The sequence below is a fragment of the Ambystoma mexicanum genome, chromosome 6q (assembly GCF_040938575.1).
Source record: "Ambystoma mexicanum isolate Mex_15411 chromosome 6q, UKY_AmexF1_1, whole genome shotgun sequence".
NCBI classification, from domain to species: Eukaryota; Metazoa; Chordata; class Amphibia; order Caudata; family Ambystomatidae; genus Ambystoma; species Ambystoma mexicanum.
In genome coordinates, this window is record NC_090937.1 from 1303834734 (window position 1) to 1303852415 (window position 17682).

Sequence of the window (17682 nt, forward strand, 5' to 3'; positions counted from 1 at the left end):
GTGGTGATGTTAAATGTCATTTTATGAGTCATACTGGAGCATGTAGGACAGAGCTCAGGGGTGCCAGGGTTTTCACCTAAAGGCTTTTCAGGAGGGCATAGCTATTGCCCAGGTGGGAGAGGACCAAGACTTGAAAAGCAGAACTAAATTGTTTACTGCAGTGAAATGTTTGATTTTCTGCAGAAGGGAAAGCTGGCACCAACCCGTTTGTGTCTTCCATGCTATTTAATTCTTGAAGGAGAGGTATATGTTGTTGTAGAAGCCAAGAAACTTGGTGCAGGTGGTGAGTTGTGGTGTGAAGCCCTCAAGGATTATAGCGGAGAGCCAGGTCTGGATGTAGTGTTTCTGATCAACAGTTGGTGTTGGAGGAGTTGGGCATCAGGTAAGCACTGGACATCCACGACTGGATCAAAGTGGGGCAGCCCTGGAGTATGTGGAGGGCTACGATGTGGGAGATCTTGAGGTAGAGCTGCGTGTTATCTGGATTCTATGTGGAGCCAGGAAGGTTCCAAGTGGTACCATGCAAAGGTTGAAGTTAAAGGGGGAGAAGGTGGATCCTTGTGGGACTTCACAGTTGACGGGTAGCATTTGTGTTCTGGAGGAATAATTTTGGGCAATTTGATTGTGGTTAGCGAGGTAGGATTTGAACCAGCTGAGCACAGTCTCAGCACCTTCTATCACCTTGATTGTAGCCATTTGCATGATACATCTCGGTCTGTACCCAGATTGGTAGGACTGAAGGATTGTGGTGGTGTTGATGTCTTAGAGGAGTTTTGTGTTGACTGCTTTCTCAAGGATATTACCAAGAAGGGTAACATGGGTGATAGGGCAGTAGTTGCTAATGGCATCTGGGCCCAGTGTTGGTTTCTTGAGAAGCAGGAGGATTATTTCCAGTCTTGAGTGTTGTGTGGAAGGTGCCTTGATAGAAGGAGCTGCTGATGATTGTCAGGTACGTGAAGAGTTCTTCAGTCTGAAGGGCCTTCAGTACGGAGGCCATGAGGATGTTGTTTGTGTACGATGTGGCATTGAAGGATGCTAGGATAAGGTCTTCCATGGTGATGTTCTTGAAAGTTGTCCAGGTAGTGATGGTTTTGTTAGATGGGATGTGTGGTGCAGAGTGGTGTTCATTTCTATGGGCTGGCTGATCATGCTGATTTTATTGATGAAGAAAGAGTTAATGGCTGTGATCTTTTACTGGAGTGTGGTACAGGTGGGTCAGAGAAGGGGTTGCTGCAATGATTGATGGCTTCGACAAGAGCTCAGTCTTCATTGTTGGCCTTAGCTGCAATGTTCTGGTAGTAGTTGACCTTGGCAGTAATAAGTTGTGTGCATGTAGCACAGACTTTCTAGAGCAGGGCGTGGGAATGTGAGTATGTGTTGTGGGATTCTCGCTAATTCTTTTCTTGTTTTCGCATGTTTCATTTGATGAGTTTGAGTTCTTGCGTGTCGCAGGGTGTGTAATGTTTAGGCTTGAACGTGCATTGTTTAACAGGGGCATGGCGGTTGGTTGCAAGGGTGGCGATGAATTCCTGGAGAAGTGAGTCTCAGTCCTGGTTTGTCTGAGGAAGCTCGGCCCATGTGAGGTGGAAGTTTCAAAGGTCTTCCATGAGAGGTTCCTCTAGGTGGTTCTTGAATGATCTGAAGGTTTGTTTGCTGGACTTCCTATGAATATGCTTGACTGAGGTGGTATGACTAATGTCAAATGGTTTAACGAGATTATCCAACCAGTTGAGCACGATTGAAGAGCTATGAGGGAAGGTCGGCAGGGCGGTGGCAATGAGGTTGAGGATATTACCTTTCATGTGAGTGGGGTTTCCGAGTGCTGTGTGAGGTTCAGAATTTTGAGAAGGCAATGGAGATCTTGTTTCATGGACTTGGTTGCTGGGTTGTCAGGGATGTTGGGGTCGCAGAGGAAGATGTTGTTGGCATGCATGAGAGACATGGTGGTGACCAAGTCAGTGAAGTCTCCGATGAAAGAGGTGTTAGGCTTGGGTGGTCTGTGGATAACATTGAAAGTGACTGTGTCTGTTAGGGTGAGTGGCACATCACTGGTTTTTGAAACCTGTGATACTTTTGTTTGTTTGTGAGTGAGACAGAGAGATGGACATCTCTAAGGAAAGAAGTGTGGCATGCTGTTAGTTATGGCCTTGGTGTATATGTGCTGATAGATCATGCTGACTTGTTGATGAAGAGTTGATGCCAGTAGATATTTTGACAGTAATGGTGGGTCGGGGAGAGAGATGATGCAATGCTTGTTGGCTTTGAAGAGAGCACTGCTTTCATTGTTGTCCTTTCTTTGTGGTGTTCTGGTAGTAGTTGGCCTCGGCAGTGGTGATCGGCTTCTTGCGTGTAGCACAAAATCTTTGAGTAAAGCGAGTTTGAATGCATTGTGAGATTGTTGCCAAGTCTTAGCTTGTTTTCTGGTGTTCCTTTTGTTGAGATTCAGTTCTTGAGAGTACAAGGTGAGAAGGTTTAGATTTCAGGGTGCATTTTTTTACCGGGCATAGAGGTTGATATTGGTTGCAAGGGTGGTGTTGAGTTCTTCAAGAAGCCAGCCACAGTCCTTGTTTGTCTGAGGCAGATCAGGCCATGTGTTTGGCAAGGTCTTCTGTGGGAGCTTCTACTGGGAAGTTCTTGAATGATCTAAAGGCTTGTTTGCTGGGTTTCTGATGGGTGTGTTTGACTGGGGCGATGTGAAAAATGACAAAGGTGATTGCTAGATGGTTCGACCAGTCGAATGGGATTAGAGAGCTGTGGCGGAGGGCGGGCATGGTTTTGATGATGAAGGGAAGGATATTACTTTTCCTATATGTTGGATTGTTTGTGTGCTGGGTGAGGGCAGAGTGTCGAGAAGATAGTGTAGATCTTCCATCATGGACTTGGTTTGTGGATTGCCAGGGATATTGAAGTTGCTGGGGAAGTTGTTTTTGGCATGTATTAGGTTCATGGTGTTAACAATGTCTGTGATGATGGAAGTGTTCGGCTTGGGTGGTCTGTAGAAGAGGAGGAAGGTAACTGTGTCAGTTGAAGAGAGCGAGAAGTGGCAGAGAGGTTTTTGAAATCTTTGATGCTGTTGAGTTGTGAGAGAGAGCAAGTGAGAGATTGACATCTGTAAGGAAAGAAGAAGATGTGGGTTGGTTGCACAACAAAATAAGAGGGATACGCATCACCTTACCATCCCCCTACCATTTTTTGATACGGTAAGGTGTGGAAACCTGACAAAGAATCTTGATTTTAAATTCTAGAGTAAATCAATTTGCATGCTTTCTTTTTTAAATTGGCAAATCTGTACATAATGCATCAGATTTTCAAAAAGGGTCATACCACTCCAAAGGGGCTTCTTCTTTGTGCAGCACTTCATGAAACACCACAAAACAAATAAAAGAAGGTTTGACAAGAAAAGATGACAAACAAAACTAGTTAAGCCATTATATTGGGGGTACGATGGAAAGGCAGGTGAAAGTCTTGTTACCCGAATTTCATTTACTAATTTATAAACCACAAATTACTAAGATTTTCCATGTCATAAAGCAATCGGCAGAAATCAAGACATAGCAGGCCTCATTACAGAAATGGGCAGTTGTGGACCAGCTAGTGAGAGCTCTGCTACCGGCAAGCAGGACACCAATGCTTTGCAAAGAAGTGCGTTGGTACAAAGTGAAGGTACCACCAAGCTGTAAAAGTCCTGCTAGCAGACATTTCTGCCTGGTACCACAAGCTGAAGCAGGGCTTGGAGATGCCCTATTTTAATTTAATTGGCTGTGCCCCAAAATCCACCATCTCTGAATTCTGATTTGGTGCTATAGATCCGGAAGTGAAGGGAGAAACTAAGCCCAATTTTAGATGTACTTATCGCTGCCTTAAAATTGTGCTTATTTTGTGGGTCATGGACGTCAAAGGGGCTCTCCTTAGGGATGAGTTCCACACGAGCCCCAGTCCTGATGCAAAGGGCCTGGCAGGTGGTAGAACAGGCAATTTTATCCTTTTTACCACCCACTCCAATATTCTTGGATTTTACTGCTGGTCGATAAACATTGTCATTTCTTTCGTGTTATGGTAATCATTCAGTAATGGGTGATAATAATTCCAAACATCCTACATCAGAAAAGGAGTATCACATACTTTGTATAACTTTAAGGACTCATCCCATAATATACAAATCCACCATATTGGAGCAGTAACAAACTTTCTGTAGGTGTTGCCCTTGAAAAGGGCAGGATTAATTAACATTAAAACATGTGTTAAGGCTTCATGTTTAGTGCTCTATTTGACAGTACTGGGGGCTAAACGCTGTGAATGTGCAGCCCACATTTATTGCCACCCTTTACATAGCCTTAATTGTGGTGGTGGTCCACTTCCTCCATCAGGTCTGCAATCTAGTGGCGGTGGTAGTGGTGGGACCGCAGCACAGCTGACACACACTGCCAACAGATTGACATTCTCAGTAGTGCTAGTACCATCACATTGTGTAGGACAGGTGAGCAGGAATGCCTACGGTCAATGCTGCCATCCGCCCCTGACATAATGGTCTGTAGGACACTTCTGGTAATAGCCCACTCCTCCTTCCACAAGAGCTCGGGAACATTATCTTATTCCACTAAGAGTATTAATGCATTAGCCAAGATCAGTGATGCTGTAATTCTTACCAAAAGTAGGAAAGGGAATTCTCTGAAATTGCTTTGTTTTTAGTGATGACATTTGTTTCCGAATTATCATAGATATGACGTGCATATGATGGCAATGAGTCATTACCGTCAGCTGAACAAATGTGGGTTGTATGGCACTTTCTTTGTGTGTGTTGAGTGGTGATTCTTGGGGTTTGTGAAATCTCTTGGGGTCACCTTCTCTTGGCAAAGAAGGGACCTGGAGGAACCTAGCAAAAGGGCATAACAACATTACAGCAACACATCTTTTTGTACACCTCGTTCCATGATGTATACAGGATATATACGCAAAGGTGTGGGCAGGTTGGTGCGTGCTCTGCAGATCATATGAGACTTTATCAAAGTCCTTCCCGCAAATATGAACCTTCACATTTGTATCTTTCAAATTGTTCATCTTCCACAGGCAGTCATTCTCCGTCTACTGCATAACTTTTAGTTTCCAGTCACAGCCCTTAAAGACGTACCTTCTCGTAAGTTATCCGTGTAAGTGAAATCCCACCTAGCAACCAACTGAACTATTAATGTCCGAGACCCTACATTTTAAAAGTAGAACAACATGCTTTGCCTGTTGGATCTATTCTCATGTTCTAATAAAGCATGCCATTAACACATTTCCAGCTCTGCTGGTCCGAACACTATTTTCATGTTCGAAAGACTGATCATAGATAGGCCTTAGTCCGGATGATAGGATGAACTGATCCTTGCAACCAAACCAGTTTTGCAGACGTATCCATTACCACATCGAGATGTAATGCCTGGTGGTCAGTACATAATGTCTTCCGCAGTGACGTTGGCCTCCTCTGTTTTAGTCTTGAATTTGGGGAGGTGAATCCTTGTTGCCGCAATAAGCAGCAGGTTTACGCCGTGTGTTACTGCACTTCCCACACAGAGCCAAAGGGACCTTTCATACTGTTCCTCCAAGATAATAAACTTGAAGACATTTTCGCGGAAGTTGGCTATCCTCTCTGTGAGGCGATGAAGATGGGCTTCAGCAATAAAGCTTGTGACGGCCAGGACTATGAAGATGCCTGCAAAAAAGTACCAAGTCATTAGCTACACCATACAGTGGCACATAAACAGATGTCATGATTTATTTTTAATTGCATAGTCCATATTCCTTTCACACTTGAGTAAAACACATGAGATCACAAACATCTGCCTCCAGTTCAACAAGGCTTATACTTAATAGTCACAAACTTTCACAAGTCCAAATGAGCAAGCTTTCATTCAAACAAACAAGGTGCACATGGCAATTATGCCTTTTGGAAGCTTAAAAGGACTAAGAGGCATAAGAGGTCATCCACTGAGTGTCTAAAGTGCCAGATTCTAGAATTCATCTCTCATAATTCTTATTGTAGGTACAAGAAATGACATTACCTCCCGGTATTAAGAAGATTTAGGGGTGCCGTCATGGCTCCAGCATATGCTAATTTATGTATGTATAAGTATCAAGAAGAACATATACTTGATCATCCGGTTTGGTATTAATCCATTCACTGCTGTGGCAGGTACATAGACAATATTTTCTGTAATAAAAGAAGACATTTTGCTCTCGAGTTAAAGGGGAGGGAGCGGGAAGGACTGTAACAAATATTGTAAAAACGAATGCTCAGGAAGTAACCGGAAAAGTCGGGTGTGTTGGTTATGTTTTGTATGTTGTGAAAATTAATAAAAATATATTTTTAAAAAAGAAGACATTTTGCTATTCTTACACTATACTACATCTTTCAGACTGATGCGCGTTCCCAATTTACTGCAGATATAGGAAAACTATCAGTTAATTTTCTAGATGTAAAAGTTGAGCGAGGTCAAACTGGACTTAGTACAACACTTTTTCACAAACCTATAGACTGGAATAACCTGTTACACAGACTTAACTATAATCTTCCCAAAGTTGGCTGTTGTTTTATGGGAGAACCCAGTAGGAATATTTGTTTTCGCAGGTTTATATTTATATTACTTTTAAGTGTTTAATTGCAACAAGTTAATAATTCATTTGGTTGTCAAATAATTGAGTTTAATGTGGATTTCTTTTATTATGTTGTACTGTTAATGGAGTCATTCAAAACCTTTTAAAACCGAATTCATTTTGTTCCTCCCAGTGCAGTCAAAGGTTTACCATATTGTAAACTACTACCTGTTAAAAAAAATAGCGGAAGATAGGCAAGAATGTGGTAAACATCTAGAGTCTTCTAGATTTTTACAGCGAGGATACTCTGATCAAGAAGTATCAAAGGCAAGAGAGAGAGTATCTGAACAATCCAGACAGACCTTGCTGGAAGATAAGAAGGTAAGAAAGACAAGAAGCCCACATCACTACTTCATGTTTCCAAATACTCAATGCAAGGTTTTAAAATCAAAAACATCATACGTAAACATTGACCAGTGCTATCACATGATAAAAATATGAGAGGACTATTTGAGGAATTTACAGTATTCACATACAAAAGGGGCAGCAATCTTAAAGATATGTTAATACAGAGTGACATTAAGACCCCAACGTAGAGTAGCACATGGACAAGCACCTATGCAGGTTTACAATGCATAAAGTGTGGGAATGTTCTTAAAGGTAAAGGAGTGTTGGATTCTCACGTTATTGGCACTGCGCACCCAATTCATAAGCAATTTAAGTTGAAAGATCTGCTGATGTATTAGATCACAATTCATTGAAAAGGGAGCCTGCTAGCTCTAAAATTGTGCCATTAGGTCTTTCTTGTTACTGAAAGTGCCGACATGTGTTTCAACCTCTCAAGGGTCTTTATCAAGGCGAGCTTGGATATTTCATGGAAATTAAATTGATGGGTCTTTTCTCCCCTGAACATTTCTGACTTGCCCAAACCCCTGCCCATACACCGGCCCACACCCCCGCCACACCCCCACCCACCCCCTACTTACCTTGCCTCCAACTCGCTGGTCCCTGTGATGCCTGTTCCCTTTCACTACTGTGATCAGGAACTGGTGCTGAAGGGTCCTTTCCTTTTTTTTTGTTTTTTTTGGGACAGCTGCAGGGCTGTTCCCCGCAACCCCTGCTCACTGTAATGTATAGTATAGTATAGTGATCGGGGTTGCGGTGGACACCGCCGCAGCCCTTTATTTATATAAATATTTTTCAGGACAGCTGTAGGGGTGTCTCCCGCAAACCCCCGGCACCGAATGTGTGATTTGGTTGAACTTTTTGCCGTTCTGAATTTTCGAATGGCCAAAAGTCGGCCAAATCATACATTCGGACATATAATTTCATTCATTTTGGCCTGACCCCCTATTCACACTCCTGTGTTCCTTGTAGCCCCCACGTACTGATTAGGAGGATGCGGTATCCTGAACACCCCACTCCAAACCCCAGGCATTAGGATAAGTGTCTAATAAATACCTTAAGGTATCTTTTCATAACTAAATGTGACTAAGCTGTGATGAATGCCAGCAAGTTTCCCTAATTCAGAGCTAAAGTTTGGGTGATAAGAACTGATGGGGACTTTTACACCTGAAAGCCCCTGCACAGATCTCTTTGGATAGTGACATCTGTGTCTTCCTTGAATGAAACTGGACCGCCCTTCCCTTTTAATGTTGGAGTTTATTTCCACTGTGTCTTTATACTATTTAGGAACTTCTAAGCATTCTAAAATATTTCTATTAGGATTTATGAATTTCTCCAGCATGGGGTCTGGCATGGATTCACATGCTCATGAATATTCCCCGTCGTCAGGCTGGGAATCCTCGGTAAAGAAAAAATCAGTTTCAGTTTCACTTCTGAACTGTCTTTCTCCTAACAACCAATCACTGGTCTCTGGGTCATACTGCCCCCAGCCAATGACTGCCCTCTACCTAAGCCCCTCCTCTGGCAGCCATCTTTAGATTTTTACCACACATTCAAGTGTTGGGAGTCCCCGTGCTATAGCTCTCGAGCTTTTACTGCGTTTTTTCTTAGAGTTTGCTCTTATTTTTTCAGTCAATTGAGCCTCAAGCTCCATCGATCCATCATCCAACTAACAGGGTCCTGTTTTTTGGAACTTTCTATGCCACTCAAGGTGATTTTTGATCGAGTTCCCTTCTTAGAGGATTCCAGAAGATTCTTGGAGGTCTACGCCGCTTGGGCATGGCTGAAGATAGAGGAGACTTGACGCGTCTGTTCAGGATTTGCCCTGGAGGCGGCCTACTGTACATTTTCCTGGACGAGGGGCACTCCTGTGCCTCTATTGCCTGCATACCGACCAGATGCACGTGGAGGAGGCCTGTGAGTTCTGCAAGGATATGGTGCCCTGCACCATGAAGGACCGTCGCGTGCGGCTTACCAAGTTGCTCCAGTCGGGTGAGTCCTGGTCACCCAGCCGCAAGAAGAAATCCGAGCGGTCTTCTTAGACCTTTAAGGGCGCTCCGGCGACGGGGGCCCAACAGAAGGCAAAGCACTGCGAGTCCACTGGCACCAGGAGTGGGAAGGCTACTTGGTGGTCAGGGTGGGTGCAGCATCTCCGGCACCCTCGACCACGAGCCAACGGTCCGGCTCAGCGAAGAAGAGGAAGTCGGAGCACCCGGCTAAACTTCTGGAGAAGTCCCAGTCGGCTCCGACGGAGAATGTCAAAGAGGAGCGTGGCGCTGACCCTCCCCCCACGGTGAAGGCCTCAAGCACGACCAAGGTCGTAAAGGCCTAGGTTCACCCGGTGAAAACCTCCACTGAATGGAGCCGAGGCGAAGGCCGATGATGCGGGTTCACACGAAACGGCCTCCAGAGCGAGAGTGTCCCTGCAGGCCAGGGGGGAATTATATTTTCTGCCCGTAGAGAAGACACCGGTGAAGACGATGCCGGTCATCTCCCCGAAACCATCTCCCCTGATCAAGAAGAAGAGGGGGCACGGTAGTCCTGCAGGGCACAGACGGAGCTTGCTGTTCTTAAGACCATTTTGGATCAAAGGTTTGTCGAGGTCAGGTCCTACTGGAAGGACCCCGACGAGGCAGATGTGGAGAGTGGCAAAGACACCGACGAGGAGGATCAGGGCGTTCAGGATCTCGAGGAAACTACGCCACTGCCATGGTCCCTTACACAACAGCCTCCGCAGTAGCCACCACGGCCTCCGGCGGACATTTCGGTGGACATCCTTCAGGCTTTGCACACCATGTGCTCAGAGATTCGGACAAGGATGCCCCTATCGCCAGTGTGAGACCCTGCAGCACCTGAGTGTTCATTCTCCACCTCCTTACTATCCATCGCCTCCCTCCCCTCCACGAAGAGACGAGACGGAACCAGAGACGGCGACGACGGGCATGGGTATGGATGATGACAGTGAAGTGGATCTCCCGTCCCCGCCCCCCAGAGCCTCACCGCCTGACGAGATTGGCTCATTTCATGCCATGATCTAGAGGGCCTCGGAGTTGTTCCAACTGGCTCCCGAGGAAAAGAAGAAGGAGGGCTTCCTGTACCAGTGGCGGGAGGCCAAGAGGATGACCGTGCTGTCTATCCTGCTGTTGGACGACATTTGCGACGAGGGACTGTCCCTCATGAAGAACACGTCCTCAGCCCTGGCGAAGAGGGAACGGTACGAGAAAAAGTACAGGGTGCTGAGATCACAGCCTTCCCCAGATTTGGTGGTCTCGGCGGCGGCTAGGAAGAAGTCTGCGGGTTCGCCTGCGTTGACGTCCTACACCCCCCTGGACAGTGAGGGAAAGAAGCTGGACGCCATGGGACGATGAGTCATCTCGTCGGCAGCGACAACCATCAAGGCGCCATTGTGGCTCGTTACGACAGGGAACTCTGGTTCAAGATCGCTCCCCTCCTGGACTTCCTGCCCGATGACAAGAGAGCGGAAGCAATGGAGATCCTGCAGGAAGGCGAGGTAGCATCGGACCATGCCATCACGGTGGCCATGGACATCGCCGACACAGGGTTCTGCCAGATGGGCAACGGTGTTGGCCTTCGTCGGCGGGGTTGGTTGAAGGCCACTAACTTCCGTCAGGATGTGCAGTTGAGGGAGCTGGACATTCCCTCCACGGGGATAACTTGTTTGGCAAGACTGTGGATGAGTCTCTTCAGGCCATTCAGGCCATCAGGCGGATACCGAGACAGCGCGCGCTTTGGGCACGCTTCAGCAGCGACAGCCGTCCTTTCGGACCTCCGGAGGAAAGTCCCAGGGTTCCTCCAAAGGGTTTGGTGGCTTAGCGTCATCTTACCGTCAACCGTCCCGCTCTTCGACCCAGGAGGCCTACAGGGGCCGCAGCAAGCCCTGAGTAGGTCGCCGTTGTCGGCAAGGTCTCCAAGGCAGCTCCTCTGCGGAGAAGCAGGACTGAACCGGCCGGGACATCGGGCCCCCAACCACGCACCCCGGTGGGACGCCGGAGTGCAACCTTCATCGGCGTGTGGAAGACCATCTCCACCGACCATTGGTTGCTAGATGTGCTGGCCCACAGACACACTCTGGAATTCCAACAAAAGTGTCTGCGTATACCACCCATGGCCCGGCAAGAAAACCACGTCCCTCAGCTTCTGCTGGAGGTGCAGGCCATGCTGAAGAAGGGCGTAATAGAGCTTGTCCCAAAGGGGCTCTGGGGCTCGGGAGTGTACTCTCAGAACTTCCTCGCCAAGGAGAAGGGCGGTTGGCTGTCCATCCTGGACCTCTGCCGCTTGAAAAAGTAGATTGGATGCCAGAAGTTTCTGATGGTCACCCTTCAGCACGTGCTAGGACAGCTGGAAGAAAGGGATTTCCTGTCATCGATGGACTTGGAGGATGCTTACTTTCACATCCCCATCCACAAGGGACACCACAAGTTCCTGTGCTTCGTGGTTCAAGGGCAGCACTATCAATTCAAGGCCCTTCCCTTCGGATTAAAATTGGCGCCAAGGGTTTTCACCAAGTACCTGGCACCAATGGTGGCGCAGCTGCGTCTACGAGGGATCCACTTTTACCCCTAGCTGGATGACTGGCTCATCCGAGCAAAATCGAGGGAGATTGCCGTCGCTCACACGGTTGAAACCGTCCAGCTGCTGACAGAGCTGGGATTCTTGGTGAACTATGGAAAGTCTTGCTTGGTGCCATCGCAGGACACACTGTTTTTGGGGTCTCAACTCAACACGGTGTCGTGCCTGGCGTCTCGGAGGAGAGGATATCAGCCATCCTGGGCAAGGTGCAAGGCTGTTGACCCTGAAGGTCGCAAGGGTGATGTCCATCAAATCCCTTCTCGGCATGATGTTGTCATGCATATACCTCGTTCGACTGTGCAGGCTGCGGCCGCTGCAAGAGTTCCTCGATGCCCGTTGGATCCAGGTATCGGGAAGCTTCGAGGACAAGATCTCGAGCGATATGGTGGTGGGGTGTCCACGCGCATCTGTCGGCGGGTCCAGTCTTCCAGACCCCACTTCATCAGGAGACGGTCACGACAAACACTTCTCTGGAAGGATGGGGTGCACACATCGGAGGTCTCCACGCAAGAGGCCTGTGGCTGCCGGAGGAGAAGTCATTGCATATCACCATTCTGGAGCTACGGGCAGTGTTTTGGGCCCTCAAGTCTTTCCTTCCGTCCCTCAAAGGCAAGGTGGTACGGGTCTTCACGGATAACACCACCATGATGTTCTACATCCAGAAGCAGGGGGGCACCAGATCCCCAGCACTCTCCACAGAGGCACAGGACCTATGGCACTAGGCTGTGGCACAGGGGATTTTCCTTGTCCCGTTTCATCTGGCGGGAGTGAAGAACATCATCGCCGACTCCATCAGCAGGGAGCTGCGCTCATGCCACGAGTGGGAGCTTCAACAGGATCAAGTGGGTCTTCTGTTCCAATGATGGAGCAATCCCCACATCGATCTGTTTGCGACGGCGAAGAACACCAAGTGCCGGAGGTTCACCAGCAGGTTTCCCCAGCCGGGGAGCATGTGGGATGCGTTCTCCTTCCCCTGGGATGGCCTCTTTCTCTATGCGTTCCCGCTGTTGCTTCTGCGACTCATCAATCAACTCAGATGGTCCGGTGCAGGATGATCCTTGTTGCACCGGCGTTGCTGATACAGATATGGTACCCGGACCTTCTGGTCAGTGTTCCCTCCAGTCAAGCTTCCGGTGGTCGCAGATCTTCTCGCCAGAGAAGGAGGAGCGATCCTGCATCACGAGCCATGGTCGTTGAACTTGCAGGCCTGGCTCCTGCAGCACTAGAGTTTGGAGGATACGAGATCCCGGCAGACTGCAAGGAGGTACTTGCCAAGGCCAGGGCTTCGTCTACACTGAAGTGCTATGGACATAAGTAGAATAGGTTCACCGTCTGGTGCTGTGCACAGAAGATAAACCCTCTATGGATTACGGCCCCTCATGTGCTGCCGTACTTGCTGTCGCTGGCCAAAGTAGGACTGGCACATGCTTCCATCAAGATTCATCTGGCATTTACTTGGGTTTAGTTTCTATGATAAATAGATGGATATGGCTGATGGTTCTATGGGAAAAAAAACAGAGATTTGTAAGTTGTTAGAGGGTCGGGAATACTGTGTGCGTACTTATATGCAATTCATGCCTATTGATGAGAAACTCCAATTTGCACGGTCTAGATTGAGAGAAATTTGGTCGGATGATGTTCAGGATGACATTTCTGAAGTAGATTGGAGAAATGTTCTGAAGGTTAATTTGAATTTGGGACCTGATATGGGTTTACGTTTAATTAGACAGAAAGTTGTAGGGAAGTTGTATTGGACACAAGTTAAGATGTTTAAACTGGGATTGAGACCTAATGATTTGTGTTGGTGTTGTGATGTTGATAGGGGTACTTTATTGCATTTACTGTGGGATTGCCCGAGAGTACGGGCGTTTTGGAAGGAAGTAATTGATAGGATTGATTTGATTTTTGGTATTGTTTTGCGGAGATCAGCGGTAAATATAATTTTGCTTTCCTGTAAAGATAGATGTGGACGAGCTAGGAGACATTCTTGCTGGATTGATAGGGCCATAATGTTAGCGATTAAGCTGATACTCAGAAATTGGAAAACGAGAAAAAAGCCTAATGTTGATGATTGGTTGACGGAGTTGCATATTTTGGCACACTATGATAAAGTTTCATTTCGTAATAAGGATAAGCAGGAGGATTACATGAAGCTTTGGGTTCCGTTTATGGCTCTTTATGATTAATACGAAGATTGGACTGCTTTGATGGCAATGGTATTCATAGTACGGTTGGTGGGGTTCCCTTCTTTTTTTTTTTTTTTTCTTTACATTTGTGGTGTCATTTGTGTTGTCTTTTGTGTTTGTGTTGTCTTTTGTATATTCATGTCAATTTGTTGAATCTGTTTCACTAGGATTGGTCATTTATTGGTAGGAACTATTTCTGATGCTTATGTCATTTTGTAAATTTTATTCTCTGATTAATGTGAGACATTGTTACTTTTACTGATGTTATTTATGTTATGTGTGGAAAATTAATAAATTGTTTTTGAAAAAAAAAAAGATTCATCTGGCAGCTATCTCCCGCTACACCGGTCGTCGCTGTGGTCGCACCTCCTGATCAAGGACTTCATGAAAGAACTTTTCCGCTCGTTCTCGCCGGTGAAGGCTCCGGCGCCGGCGTGGGAGCTCAATGTGGTGCTGATTAGGCTAATGGATCCTCCGTTCGAGCCTATGCATTCGGCTCCAATGAAATTCTTATTGTGGAAGACAAAGTTTCTTGTGGCCATTACCTCTGTACAAACGAGTGGGAGAGATCCAGTCCCTCTCCTGTAAACCTCTGTAACATTTCACAAAGCAAGGGTAGTGCTGCGGACGCACCCCTCCTTCATGCCCAAGATGCCGTCGGACTTTCATCTAAACGAGCCCTTGGTGTTACCTGTTTTCTTCCCGACGCCTTCGTCGCCGGCTGAGAGGACTTTGCACTCGCTAGATGTGGCTAGAGCGCTGAAGTTCTATGTGGACCGCACAAAGAGTTTTTGGAAAACATCATAGCTGTTTGTGAACTTTGGTCCTGTGAACCAAGGGAAGGCCTTTTCCAAGGCTTCCATTTCTAGGTGGCTCTCCGACTGCATCACTCATTGTCACCGGTTGGCAAACCGACCGTTGCCTGGCCGTCCGAGAGCCCATTCTACCAGAGCGATCGCTGCAACTACAGTGTTCCTGTCTGGTGTGCCCCTGCTGGACATCTGCAGGCTGCTACGTGGAAGTTGACGCACACCTTCACACGATTCTACTGCGTCGACTGGGATTCCAGGGAGGAGTCCAGAGTCGGCTAAGCAGTGCTGCGCAACCTGTTCGCTTGAAGGTGAGCCTGGTGAGGAGGTAAAAGATGCTTAATGTTGAGTTGTTGAGATGCTTAATGTTGAGCCTTTGCCACCTGCCGTGGTTGTGCATGTATTCTTTATTCATGAGCATGTGAATCCATGGCAGACCCCATGCTGGAGAAGGAACAAGTTACTTACCTGTAACTATTGTTCTCCATCATGGGTCTGGCATGGATTCACATGCGAACAATCCCGCCTACCCCTCTGCGGCTCTTCTCTTGGTCCTACTGCCACAATCTGAAGATGGCTGCCAGAGGAGGGGCTTAGGTAGAGGGCAGTCATTGGCTGGAGGCAGTATGACCCAGAGACCAGTGATTGGTTGTTAGGAGAAAGACAGTTCAGAAGTGAAACTGAAACTGATTTTTTCTTTACCGAGGATTCCCAGCCTGACGACGGGGAATATTCATCAGCATGTGAATCCATGCCAGACCCATGCTGGAGAAAAACAGTTACAGGTAAATAACTTGTTCCTTATCATGTTGGTTTATTACACATTTTTCTCCAACTGCAGCTGAAAAGATATGTAGTCCAGAGCATCCATTTCAGACTGCAATCAGAGCCCAGTATCACCACTTAAATAATGGGCGTGACCTTGAGCAACTGATTTTCTATTACTGTGCCTTATCCGCCTAGAGTTTGGATCTGTAGAAGAGATTCTGTCAACAATGAACACTTTAAATAAAAAATCCTCAATCATAATTTACCAGACTATAGTGCTGCTCCATATATAACAATATTAATGACAATGCAGACATATTTGTCTCTTGGTTTACTCATGGGCATGTAACTTCCCATGATGCACTTGAAAAACTGATTCCCCTCCTTGCAATGCAATTTTCTGTAGTGTCACCTGCGGTGATATCGATACATATAGAAATTAGGAGAGCCTTCCTGCACATCTTTTTCCACAAAGGGTTATGTAAATCCTAGAACGAGCCCTGCTCGTAAGTTTTTGTAGCTATGCAAAAGTGTCAGGGTACCACTGCCAACATAACCGTGACAGATAGAGAGAAACGTTTCATACCCACTAAGCCCTCTACACACCCAAACACGTACATGCACTCTCCCCGCCAAAAACAAAATCAGGTGCTTTCACTTGCCCTTTAGCGACACAAGGTTGAGAGCTAAGTAACAGTACGCACATATTTTGCTTTGAAAACGTCCAAGTAGGACATCTTAGAAATCATCTTCCTCCTCTGAATGCATCCAGCAAGTTTCTGTGAACAGGTTGCTATACTCAGAAATGTGACAGACTTCTAAAGCCAGCAGCATTGGGCAGGGTAGGAACCAGGTCGAAAGGAAATTCAATGATGGGCATCATTGAAGAAAAACATCAATTCAAATAGCCTAGCTGCCCTGGGCCACCTGTTTCACCTTTAAGTGCACAGAGCTGTAGGTGTTGCACCAGTTGAGGGTGGCTCAGGCACTTGAAGATCAATTGCTAGCCACTCCCTGCAAAAGCATCATGAATCATGTCATCAATGTGGTGTCCCTTTAAGTTAGCACATACAGCGGTGTGACGTAACTCTGTCGCATGTGAGGGGGTGTGGAGCCGGACGAGATGCAGAGCCTCATGAGTCTTCTGTTTGCCGGGGCTCACAGTGCATAGAGGGGCTCCTACAAATGGTCCACTTACCACATTGGCAACGAGGTGGTCGTCCATGCTGACACAGACCAGCTGGGTCATGCGGCAGAGAGGAGAGAGATAGCTCGTAAAACAACTTTCTCTCAAGCCGCGGAGCCGGCGAGTACATCCTTTCGGCCACCATTTCTGGTGCACGTGGTGTAGGAGGTTTCAGCTCTGTAAGGAGTGCTTGTGCGCCTCCCACGCTCAATGATTGGAAAGGCCACGACCACATGGGTGCTGGACTGAATTTTGGAGGTCTGGAATCCTCTATTTACATTAAGGAAGATGAGAGATTGTGGACTGGGAAGCAGGAAGGAGGAGCACATGGTCTTGGTGTTTCTCTTTGTTACTCGCCATCATTTTGTTTCTTTTGTGACTCACTCATCAGAGTTTACTGTGTGCAACTGGGGTGGATCTGCTTTCCAGGTTGTGCTCAATATTTACCTCAGCCCCTCTGTGTAGTGTGGAGGGGTAGGAAAGGCTAAAAGAAAAGAGTGTCCAGGTGGTGCTGAACATTTTGGTGGGTTCTTTTTTTTTTCCTCTGCCTCTGATTCCAACATGGGTTGCGGCCCCTAACAAGGAAGAGGTGCACCCACCAACATGGCGGACGAGGCAAAAGCAGGTGGACGGCCTGCGGCAGTTCCACCAGCTGTGCACAGGGCGTCCGAGTCCCCCACCAACAGGGTGCGTTAGCTCCCATGCCTGAGTTTGATGTATCAGGTGCGCCATTGAGCCTGGGTCTAAACTGGAAATCCTGGATTGATCTCATGGACATATATTTCAAGGCCACGGGAAAGACTGATGAGGAAAGTAAGGTGGCAACTCTCTTGTATTTGGCTGGCCCAGCAGTGCATCAGCTCTTTCAGTGATTGGAGACTGTGGATGCGTTCTATGCTGCGGCGAAAAGATGCACTGTGCAAACATTTTATGCTCTAGCAAATGTGGACTAAGATAGGTTCATTATGTGCAGTGCCAGCCGAAAGGACGCTGAGTCTCTGGACGGGTTCTATGGACACCTCTGGCGGATGGCGATATCATGTGTGTTGGACAATGAACAGGCCATGATTCGGAACTAGCTCATTCGGGGCTGTGTTTTGGGGAAACTCCGACATCAAGTCCTTCGAAAGCCCGGCCTCACGTTGCCCCGCATTCTGGAGCTGGG

The 17682-nt window shown here is 47.1% G+C and overlaps 1 protein-coding gene across 1 annotated transcript in view; it reads right to left on the reverse strand.

Moving 5' to 3' along the window:
* Positions 1–3433: 3433 nt before the first annotated feature.
* CLRN2 (clarin 2) overlaps positions 3434–17682 on the reverse strand; it is a 211175-nt gene continuing 196926 nt past the window's right edge. Inside the window, exon 3 of the mRNA XM_069630335.1 lies at positions 3434–5692. Within this exon, the coding sequence (XP_069486436.1) occupies positions 5427–5692 (266 nt within the window). The 3' untranslated portion in view covers positions 3434–5426. The remainder of the gene's footprint in view (positions 5693–17682) is intronic.